At 40.7% G+C, this 11,761-nt stretch overlaps 1 protein-coding gene and 1 long non-coding RNA gene across 40 annotated transcripts; one reads left to right on the top strand and one right to left on the bottom strand.

Annotated features, from left to right (window-relative positions):
* Positions 1–6,627: 6,627 nt before the first annotated feature.
* Positions 6,628–8,765, bottom strand: LOC127921992 (uncharacterized). The gene is made up of 4 exons (XM_052505602.1): positions 8,628–8,765; positions 7,901–8,364; positions 7,545–7,753; positions 6,628–7,178 (listed from the first exon to the last, which is right to left on the bottom strand). Exons 1-4 carry the CDS (start codon positions 8,759–8,761, stop codon positions 6,942–6,944), a joined length of 1,044 nt encoding a protein of 347 aa, XP_052361562.1. The 5' UTR covers positions 8,762–8,765; the 3' UTR covers positions 6,628–6,941.
* A 121-nt stretch (positions 8,766–8,886) lies between these two features.
* LOC127921990 (uncharacterized) lies at positions 8,887–11,347 on the top strand. 39 transcript variants are annotated; one of them, XR_008110194.1, is made up of 8 exons: positions 8,887–9,171; positions 9,236–9,299; positions 9,364–9,427; positions 9,545–9,928; positions 10,195–10,386; positions 10,530–10,838; positions 10,882–11,020; positions 11,073–11,216. It is a non-coding gene; the product is annotated as an uncharacterized LOC127921990 (long non-coding RNA). The 39 variants fall into 39 exon arrangements; XR_008110161.1 differs by lacking the exon at positions 9,364–9,427 and having other exon boundaries at positions 8,887–9,363; positions 11,073–11,136; positions 11,201–11,256; XR_008110175.1 differs by lacking the exon at positions 9,364–9,427 and having other exon boundaries at positions 8,887–9,363; positions 10,195–10,258; positions 10,323–10,386.
* The last annotated feature ends 414 nt before the right edge of the window (positions 11,348–11,761 follow it).

Raw genomic sequence — 11,761 nt, forward strand, 5'->3', positions numbered from 1 at the left:
AGTTCGCTATGACCCTGGCCGCCGGCGCGGGATGGAACGACAGGGCCCTGATCGACCACTATCGCTGCAGTTTGAGCGAGGACGTCCATCAGGAGTTGGTCTGCAGGGACACCACCCTCACCTTCGACCAGCTGGTGGACCTGTCCATTCTCCCAATACTCCTAAAACACTTCAGAGAGCAGGCCTTTCTAATCGACCTGGCCCGGGTATCCTGGAAGGATATTGACCTCAGCCCGTCAGTAGAGGATGCCTGTTTTTTTTTAAGTGCCTTCCTCACCATCTTAAATAAGTATGCCCCGTTCAAAAAATGTAGAACCAGGAACAGATATAGCCCTTGGTTCTCTCCAGACCTGACTGCCCTTGACCAGGGGAAAAACATCCTGTGGCATTCTGCATTAGCATCGAATAGCCCCCGTGATATATAACTTTTCAGGGAAGTTAGGAACAAATATACACAGGCAGTTAGGAAAGCTAAGGCTAGCTTTTTCAAACAGAAATTTGCATCCTGTAGCACAAACTCAAAAACGTTCTGGGACACTGTAAAGTCCATGGAGAATAAGAGCACCTCCTCCCAGCTGCCCACTGCACTGAGGCTAGTAAACACTGTTACCACCGATAAATCCAATGTAATTTAGAATTTCAATAAGATTTTTCTACGGCTGGCCATGCTTTCCACCTGGCTACGCCTACCCAGGTCAACAGCCCTGCGCTCCCCACAGCAACTCGCCCAGACCCCCATTTCTCCTTCTCCCAAATCCAGTCAGCTGATGTTCTGAAAGAGCTGCAGAATCTGGACCCATACAAATCAGCCGGGCTAGACAATCTGGACCCTTTCTTTCTAAAATGATCTCCAGAAATTGTTGCAACCCCTATTACTAGTCTGTTCAACCTCTATTTTGTATCGTCTGAGATTCCCAAAGATTGGAAAGCTGCCGCGGTCATCTCTTCAAAGGGGGAGACATTCTAGACCCAAACTACTACAGACCTATATCTATTCTACCCTGCCTTTCTAAGGTCTTCGAAAGCAAAGCTAACAAACAGATTATCGACCATTTTGAATCCGCTATGCAATCTGGTTTCAGAGCTGGTCATGGGTGCACCTCAGCCATGCTCAAGGTCCTAAACGATATCATAACCACCATCGTTAACAGACAATACTATGCAGCTTTATTCATTGACCTGTCCAAGGCTTTCGACTCTGTCAATCACCACATTCTTATTAGCAGACTCAACTGAATTGGTTTCTCAAATGATTGTGTCATGCCCTGACCTTAGAGAGCCATTTTATTTCTCTATTTGGTTAGGTCAGGGTGTGATTTGGGGTGGGCATTCTATGTTGTTTGTTTCTATGTTTTGGCCGGGTATGGTTCTCAATCAGGGACAGCTGTCTATCGTTGTCTCTGATTGGGAATCATACTTAGGAAGCCTTTTTTCCTTTTGGTAGTTGTGGGTAGTTATCTTCGTTTGTGCATGTATAGCCTTACGGAGCTTCACGTTCGTTTTTGTTGTATTATTGATTTGTTGGCGACATTTGCAAATAAAGAAAAATGTACACCTCACCTGGTTCACCAACTACTTCTCTGATAGAGTTCAGTATGTCAAATGGTAGGGCCTGTTGTCTGGACCTCTGGCAGTCTCTATGGGGGTGCCACAGGGTTCAATTCTCGGGCCGACTCTCTTCTCTGTATACATCAATGATGTCGCTCTTGCTGCTGGTGATTCTTTGATCCACTTCTACGCAGATGACACCATTCTGTATACCTCTGGCCCTTCTTTGGACACTATGTTAACTAACCTCCAGATGAGCTTCATTGCCATACAACTCTCCTTCCGTGGCCTTCAACTGCTCTTAAATGCAAGTAAAACTAAATGCATGCTCTTCAACAGATCGCTGCCTGCACCTGCTAACCTGTTCAGCATCACTACTCTCTGACTTAGAATATGTGGACAACTACAAATACCTAGGTGTCTGGTTAGACTGTATGCTCTCCTTCTAGACTTACATTAAACATCTCCAATCCAAAATTAAATCTAGAATCGGCTTCCTATTTCACAAAGCATCCTTCACTCATGCTGCCAAACATACCCTCGTAAAACTGACCATCCTATCGATCTTCGACTTCGGCGATGTCATTTACAAAATAGCCTCCAACACTCTACTCAACAAATTGGATGTAGTCTATCACAGTGCCATGTGTTCTGTCACCAAAGCCCCATATACTACCCACCACTGCGACCTGAACGCTCTCATTGGCTGGCCCTCGCTTCATACTCGTCGCCAAACCCACTGGCTCCAGGTCATCTACAAGTCTCTGCTAGGTAAAGCCCCGCCTTATCTCAGCTCACTGGTCACCATAACAGCACCCACCCATAGCACACGCTCCAGCAGGTATATCTCACTGGTCATTCCCAAAGCCAACTGTTAGGAAAATTATGATATAATGACTGAACAATCTTATTTTAAATGAAACTGTAACTAAGTAAACTTATACTCGGTTTTATTATATCTAAGAAGGGATTGTGTAACGGACAAGGAGTAATTAAATATATCATTTAGCAGAGAAGGTGACTTTGACTTATGTGTGCATACATTTACGTATGGGTGGGGATCGAAACCCTGGCATTACAAGCGCCATGCTCTACCAACTGAGCTACAGAAGGACCATTAAAGTTAATGAACACTATTCCAACTAGGAAGAAAGGAATGGTTTGTGGATTAAATAAGCAGATAAGGTAGTTAACCTATGGTTGAACCGACGAAACTGAGCTCTGGGGTGTTTTAGATAAGGCTGTGAGTGCATTCCTAGCTTTTCTGTTAATTAGAACTGTCAGCTAAGTGGTGATCGATAATGGTGAGGAGTCAAAAGTTAATTCAGCTGTGTTGTGTGTCCTATGTATGTGCTAGTGGGTCAGAATGAACTCAGAAGTTTTAAAGTTCCTTTGTTTCAATCGGGAGGAGGGGATTCATTCTAGAAGCAATGAAATGACGTGATGTTTGTATATAAACTGCTGCTCTTGGTAACGTGGCAACGCGTTCCGAGAATAAATTCTGTTACCTATTATTGATAAGACTGGTCTCCGTCTATTTTATGCAAACAAGAATCTTACTAATTCTCATAAAATAGATTAAGGGAATTCAATTAATGAAAACATATTGGTATAATTAAATTACAGTAACACCAACACCTACTTTGGCCGCATTTCCTTCAAGTTCTCTGCTGCCAATGCCTGGAATGAATTGCAAAAATCGCAGAAGTTGGAGACTTATATTTCCCTCACTAACTTTAAGCATCAGCTATCTGAGCAGCTTACCGATCGCTGCAGCTGTACACAGCCCATCTGTAAATAGCCCATCCAACTACCTACCTCATCCCCATTTAGTTTTTATTTACCTTTTGCTCTTTTGCACCAGTACTTCTACTTGCACAACATCTGCACATCTATTACTCCAGGGTTAGTTTGCTATATTGTAATTACTTCGCTATTATGGCCTATTTATTGCCTTACCTCCTTACTCCATTTGCACACACTGTATATAGATTTTTTTATTGTGTTTTTATTGTGTTATCCTAACGTGGATCAGCACACTCTCAAATGTTGTTTTTTACCTTCATTGTAAGCCTGCCACACTATACGATACATTATTAAACATAAGAACGATTCCGGGTCATGGGAAGTGACAAAGAGCTCTTATAGGACCAGGGCACAAATAATAATAATAATCAATCATTTTGCTCTTTATTTAGTCATCGTACATGTAAAACTTTATTTGTTAATTGAAAATTGTCAATAACTCACCACAGGTTAATGAGAAGGGTGTGCTTGGAAGGATGCACATAACTCTGCAATGTTGGGTTGTATTGGGGAAAGTTTCAGTATTAAATAATTTTCACACACAGGCTGTGCCTGTATTTAGTTTTCATGCTAGTGAGGGCCAAGAATCCCCTCTCACATAGGTACGTGGTTGCAATTTGCCAAGGCAGGATACTCTGAGCACAGACAAATCCAGAAATCTGCCAGTGGCTTCTGATTAAACAACATTTTCACAGAACCGCCCTGGAGGCAGGGCATGAAAGGGATAACGAATCCAGTTGTTTGTGTCATCCGTTTCAGGAAAGTACCTGCGTAACTGCGCACCCAACTCACTCAGGTGCTTCGCTATATCCCATTTGACATTGTCTGTAAGCTTGAGTTCATTTGCACACAAAAAATCATACAATGATGGAAAGACCTGTATGTTGTCCTTGTTAATGCAGACAGAGAAGAGCTCCAACTTCTTAATCATAGCTCAAGTGTGTCCCGCACATTGAATATAGTTGCGGAGAGTCCCTGTAATCCTAGATTCAGATCATTCAGGTGAGAAAACATCACCCAGATAGGCCAGTTGTGTGAGAAACTCGTCATCATGCAAGCAGTCAGACAAGTGAAAAGGATGGTCAGTAAAGAACTTTAAGCTCGTCTCTCAATTTTAAAAACGTGTCAATACTTTACCCCTTGATAACCAGCGCACGTCTGTATGTTGTAAAAGCGTTACATGGTCGCTGCCCATATCATTGCATAGTGCAGAAAATACACGAGAGTTCAGGGGTCTTGCTTTAACAAAGTTAACCATTTTCATTGTAGTGTCCAAAGCGTCGTTCAAGCTGTCAGCCATTCCCTTGGCAGAAAGAGCCTCTCGGTGGATGCTGCAGGGTACCCAAGTGGCGTCGGAGCAACTGCTTGTACGCGCGTTACCACTCCACTATGTCTCCCTGTCATGGCTTTTACGCCATCAGTATAGATACCAACACATCTTGACCACAAGTCCATTTGATGTCACAAAGCTGTCCAGTACTTTAAAAAATATCCTCTCCTGTTGTCCTGTATTTCCAGTGGTTTGCAGAAGAGGATGTCTTCCTTAATTGACCCCATAAACGTAACGGACATATACCAGGAGCTGTACCAGGGCCGCGACGTCTGTTGACTCATGCAGCTGTAATGCATAGAATTCACTGGCTTGTATGCAAAGCAGTAATTGTTGAAACAAAACATGCCAATCTGAAAAATAAGCCACAGGAGTTTTTGGAGCGAGAATTACGACAACTTTCGAGTAGTAAGACATGTATAAAAGCAACAGATACCATTAAAAATAAGGGGCTAGAAGCATCTTATATGATGAGCTACCGAGTGGCTAGGACAGACAAGCCCTATACTATTGTGGAGGACTTTCGGTGTTCGGTGTTGTTCGGTGCTTTCCTGGGTAAAAGGGCAGTAGCTCTTCGGCTGCATCAGATTCACAACTGTCAGTGTCCATGTTAGCTGGGCTGACAACAAATGTATAATTACTGATGCTAGCATTGAATTGCTCGTGAAAGCAAAACAACTTGTGTTGTCGACAGGTGCAGGTTTAGTAGAGCTGTTATGTGCCTTGTGTTTTTGAACTATTTATCAATTATTTTGCAAATGGAATGAGCAGCAGCTACGTTTGGCTACATACGGACTGTTAGTGGAAGTCCTGCAAGAGAGTGACGGTTAATGTGATTGGATGTTAGTTATTTGACTAGGCTACCTGTATTTGACATTGTGTTGTTATTTAGCTGAACACTAGATTGTTTAATTTTATTTTTTGGCAGTGAAACGAGGCTACTCAGATATAACCCCATTTGAAAATATAAATGCACTGTTTGAAAATGTGAATTTTTGGATATATATTTTTTTATGAGAATCACATTTTTATTTGGCGTACCCCCAACGACATTGTGCGTACCACCAGTACCCCAGTCTGGGAATACCTGCTCTACAGGAATCAGAGTTTTTTAGAAGCTATTTTTATCAAATAGGTAGCCCTCTTAGGCAAAGTGGTTATTATAAACACCACAAATGTCCATCTTATCTGTTATGGGACCAGAAGTTGTCATAACCTGCTGGGGTAATGAGAGGGTGGAGTTTTGTTTCAGAGATATTACTACCTTCCAGAACGCAGCAGGATTCCCACCATTCTCAGACACACAGTTCAAGAGGTACGTTGATTTTGCTTTTCTAGCCAGGGATAGACATCTATTTCTCAAGCATCTGAATGGCTGCCAGTCAGACGCAGAATCAGTAAGCCTTAGCACAAGCTACATTTCTCTCTAGAAGTTTCTCTGATATAGCTGATCCCTGGTCTACACAATGGGCCAAGGTCAGTCCTAGATCATCTTTGAGAACATATTAAGACACCATGGTTGCTCTTACTCAGATTTATTTAATAATAAACATGCATTAAAGAACATTGTAGTCTAATTTGATTTTGATTATATTTAGTTTAGTTTTTAGTACATATAGCCATTAAGACCCTCCTCTATGGCTCTAATCTCCTCCTCTATGGCTCTAAACTCCTCCTCTATGGCTCTAAACTCCTCCTCTATGGCTCTAAACTAATTATACATGATAGTATACTGAAACGGACATACTGATATACCAAAAACACACATTGGGATTATACATGATTACTCAGCCCAGTCAAAACTGTTCGCTGCTCTGGAATGGAACAAACTCCCTCACGACGCCAGGACAGCGGAGTCAATCACCACCTTCCGGAGACACCTGTCAAGGAATACATATGTATATAGAGTGGCTGTTCAGTTCATATTCGCTCTGGATAAAGCTCTGCACAAAGTTAAACTATTGAAGTCTTTGAACAGACCAGAAGCCTTAAAACCTGCCTGCTACCCACAACATTAGTATACTCCAAGAAGAAAGGTGAACAATAGCCAGTTTGGTATTATACTGTTAGCATAGTAGATGATGAGCTCTAATAAAAGCACAACACAATAATCAACAATGATCAACAAATAATGGAAAGTTACTCATAACAGCATGTGAACTACTAATTATGCCCACAAATCCTGCTTGTCACCAATGTCAATATAAGACAAAAAAAAACTCCTTTAATTTTAACCTGGTGACAGTGGATGCAAACATTAGTTACTTTCTGCAGCCTGCTGGTCCTCAATGGCCTTCTGATCCTCAATAGCCTGCTTGGCCTCGAGGGCAGGGTAGAAGGAATCCAGTTTGGCTGCCACAGCATCATACATTTCCTTCCACTCTTCCTGGGTGAGAGATGATGGGCTGGTCTCCAAGAACTTGTAGGCATCCTTCGACTGGACACTAAACATGCCCATGACGTTCTGGCATCTCCCACTAAACGTCTTCCAAGCCTATTGGGTAAACCAAGAGAGAAAAATTAGCTGTGGTCTCAAGCAAGGTTGGATTCCCTTCAGTTTCTCAATCAGTTCCAGAGAGACACGTTTTGTTCTTGCCCACCATGTAAGCCTTCCATCAATGCATTGAGAAATGCTGACCTAACTTACCCTATATCCTTGTGATTTTGATGATTAGATTAGACGTTATTAGGTTTTAAAGCTGTTGCCTTAAATTGGTGGTGTTGTTGTATGAAAAGGATTTTTATTCTTTTTGAGTTACATTACCCTTTAGCAGGATAATTCACATAAGTAATGATATGAAGTACAAACAATGATGCATTACTCTGGCAGAGTGCCAGCACAGAAAATGCATTAATTCACCTCTTCAGCTACTTGCAAGGAATCCAAGAACTCCTCCTTAAATTCTGAGAGAACATCAATCAGGTCTTCCCCAGCAAAGGTCTTCTGCTGCAGGTTGGTCACCATCACTCCGATCTTCTCCCAGAAGCTTTTGAGTTGCAGCAGAATCTTCTGGATCCGGGTCAGGCAGGACTGAACCTCAACCAGATGGACAGGATCAGGAACAGAACCTGGAAAAACAAATACAAACAACAGCATTGACATACCTCTTATTTACCTCTTGTCTTATTCAGTTCCCCAATAGCAGAGGCAATGTCATGAAAGAAAGGAATGACCACAATGTACAAAGCAGTGGAGTCCTTAATGTCTTTCCTTACCCAGGTCAAATTTGGCTCTGGTCAGCTGCATCTGGTATTTCATCACCTCCGTTTGGGCCTCCCACTCTCTCTTAGTCAAAAGGGTCTTGTCATTATGAAGCTGATTCATCTTATTCTTGGCCAACTCAATGGCTGCACTATCAGTAGCGGTATTGACCCCCTTCTGGATAGCATTTATGATTAATCCTAGGAAGGGAACCACAGCAGCCACTATGCCAAACTTCTTGTTTCTGCTGGCAATGCCGTTAACCAACTCATGAAGCTCACTATCAGCATCGTTGATTTTTATATTGACCCTATTCAGATCTGACTGGATGACACTTAGCTTCCTATTGTAGTCGTCAACAGCATTCTGCAGGGTCTTCTCTTCATTGGTCAGCTGTTTCTTCTTGTCCTCTGTTTCTACTTTGGTGGAAATAACATCGCTGGTGACAGTCGCCACCCCAATGTTGAGTTTCTTGTAGCTAAATAAAGTAGTGAGAGAACATTATCAAATCTTTGACATATTTAATTGTTAACACATTGAAATCGTTTTCCTATAACTACCTGCTATGTGGTATGATCTGAATGTTTGTATCATGTTCAAGGTGTATGTAGTGAATGTAACTCTCTCTTGCTCTGCTTGCTAAGAAGGTTGGCTTTCAATTGCGTGTGTTGTGATGCTGCTAGCTTAATCCCCACTGTGGGGCTGAACAGAATGCACTCTATAACATTTATATTGGCTTACTCTTCTACTATTTGTTCAACTTCTTTGATGATATCATAGATCCACTGATTGGCTTTTGCCAGGAATTTGACGGCAACTACTGGCTTTTCTTTCTTCACAGCAGCCTTCAGCATAGGGAATAATGTCTTGACCATGTTGTCACTGCAATATTAATTGCGGTGCTACACACTGTTGATAAGAACATGTCACATAGTACATAATCAATGATGTCCTACCTTCCATTCATTAGCATAACTAAACTGCTGTAAAAACAAACAACCTCAGTTTACCAGTATATGTGTAAGCTAGGTCATCTAATGATACATTATCAGAGTTTATGAGGCTAGAAACACCCCAGTATCGTCTAAAATAGGTCATCTAATGATACATTAACAGAGTTTATGAGGCTAGAAACACCCCAGTATCGTCTAAAATAGGTCATCTAATGATACATTAACAGAGTTTATGAGGCTAGAAACACCCCAGTATCGTCTAAAATAGGTCATCTAATGATACATTAACACAGTTTATGAGGCTAGAAACACCCCAGTATCGTCTAAAATAGGTCATCTAATGATACATTAACAGAGTTTATGAGGCTAGAAACACCCCAGTATCGTCTAAAATAGGTCATCTAATGATACATTAACACAGTTTACGAGGCTAGAAACACCCCAGTATCGTCTAAAATAGGTCATCTAATGATACATTAACACAGTTTATGAGGCTAGAAACACCCCAGTATCGTCTAAAATAGGTCATCTAATGATACATTAACAGAGTTTATGAGGCTAGAAACACCCCAGTATCGTCTAAAATAGGTCATCTAATGATACATTAACAGAGTTTATGAGGCTAGAAACACCCCAGTATCGTCTAAAATAGTCATCTAATGATACATTAACACAGTTTATGATGAAATACATCGTCTAAAATAGGTCATCTAATGATACATTAACACAGTTTATGAGGCTAGAAACACCCCAGTATCGTCTAAAATAGGTCATCTAATGATACATTAACACAGTTTATGAGGCTAGAAACACCCCAGTATCGTCTAAAATAGGTCATCTAATGATACATTAACAGAGTTTATGAGGCTAGAAACACCCCAGTATCGTCTAAAATAGGTCATCTAATGATACATTAACAGAGTTTATGAGGCTAGAAACACCCCAGTATCGTCTAAAATAGGTCATCTAATGATACATTAACAGAGTTTATGAGGCTAGAAACACCCCAGTATCGTCTAAAATAGGTCATCTAATGATACATTAACAGAGTTTATGAGGCTAGAAACACCCCAGTATCGTCTAAAATAGGTCATCTAATGATGAGGCTAGAAACACCCCAGTACTAAAATAGTCATCTAATGATACATTAACAGAGTTTATGAGGCTAGAAACACCCCAGTATCGTCTAAAATAGGTCATCTAATGATACATTAACAGAGTTTATGAGGCTAGAAACACCCAGTATCAGGTATCTAATGATACATTAACACAGTTTATGAAAATAGGTCATCTAAAATAATGATACATTAACACAGTTTATGAGGCTAGAAACACCCCAGTATCGTCTAAAATAGGTCATCTAATGATACATTAACACAGTTTATGAGGCTAGAAACACCCCAGTATCGTCTAAAATAGGTCATCTAATGATACATTAACAGAGTTTATGAGGCTAGAAACACCCCAGTATCGTCTAAAATAGGTCATCTAATGATACATTAACACAGTTTATGAGGCTAGAAACACCCCAGTATCGTCTAAAATAGGTCATCTAATGATACATTAACACAGTTTATGAGGCTAGGCTATCGTCTAAAATAGGTCATCTAATGATACATTAACACAGTTTATGAGGCTAGAAACACCCCAGTATCGTCTAAAATAGGTATCTAATGATACATTAAAATAGGTCATCTAATGATACATTAACACAGTTTATGAGGCTAGAAACACCCCAGTATCGTCTAAAATAGGTCATCTAATGATACATTAACACAGTTTATGAGGCTAGAAACACCCCAGTATCGTCTAAAATAGGTCATCTAATGATACATTAACACAGTTTATGAGGCTAGAAACACCCCAGTATCGTCTAAAATAGGTCATCTAATGATACATTAACACAGTTTATGAGGCTAGAAACACCCCAGTATCGTCTAAAATAGGTCATCTAATGATACATTAACAGAGTTTATGAGGCTAGAAACACCCCAGTATCGTCTAAAATAGGTCATCTAATGATACATTAACAGAGTTTATAGGTCTAAAATAGGTCATCTAATGATACATTAACAGAGTTTATGAGGCTAGAAACACCCCAGTATCGTCTAAAATAGGTCATCTAATGATACATTAACAGAGTTTATGAGGCTAGAAACACCCCAGTATCGTCTAAAATAGGTCATCTAATGATACATTAACAGAGTTTATGAGGCTAGTATGTCTAAAATAGGTCATCTAATGATACATTAACAGAGTTTATGAGGCTAGAAACACCCCAGTATCGTCTAAAATAGGTCATCTAATGATACATTAACACAGTTTATGAGGCTAGAAACACCCCAGTATCGTCTAAAATAGGTCATCTAATGATACATTAACAGAGTTTACAAGGTAAGAAACAGTAAGATTGAAATACCAGCAGCAGCAGAGCCTCAGAGGAGGAGAACAGCATTTGGGCCTCAACAGCATTGACTCTGATGATTCTCTCCAGAGAGGGGAATTTGGCCAGGCAGAGGTAGGAGAGGTTGTACAGCAGGGCTGTCTTCTCTGCAGCAGGGAGCAGGTCTCTAATGAAATCTGGGCGGTCCATTTGATGGTTGTATGGAACTACCGCTGAAAGGGAAGAAAACATCAACATTCAATACACAGTAGGTTGTGATGAGTGGTTAGGGGCTGAAATGAAATTGACCCTCCCTTAAGCAAAATACTGTATATTTTGACATGACCTCCCTAAACGCTTGAAAAAGAAACAAGTCCCTCTACCCAAAATAATGATAGAAACAAGGTAGATAGCAGAGAACGTGCCAGCTATTTACCTTCACTCCTAGGACAGACCAGAGCTGTATATATGCTGTTTTTCACCTACAATGGACTATCAATGACCCTGGAGCTCTTGGCAGCCAAATTCAGATTTTTTAT

This window comes from Oncorhynchus keta, unplaced genomic scaffold (genome assembly GCF_023373465.1).
Source record: "Oncorhynchus keta strain PuntledgeMale-10-30-2019 unplaced genomic scaffold, Oket_V2 Un_contig_2432_pilon_pilon, whole genome shotgun sequence".
Taxonomy (NCBI): Eukaryota; Metazoa; Chordata; class Actinopteri; order Salmoniformes; family Salmonidae; genus Oncorhynchus; species Oncorhynchus keta.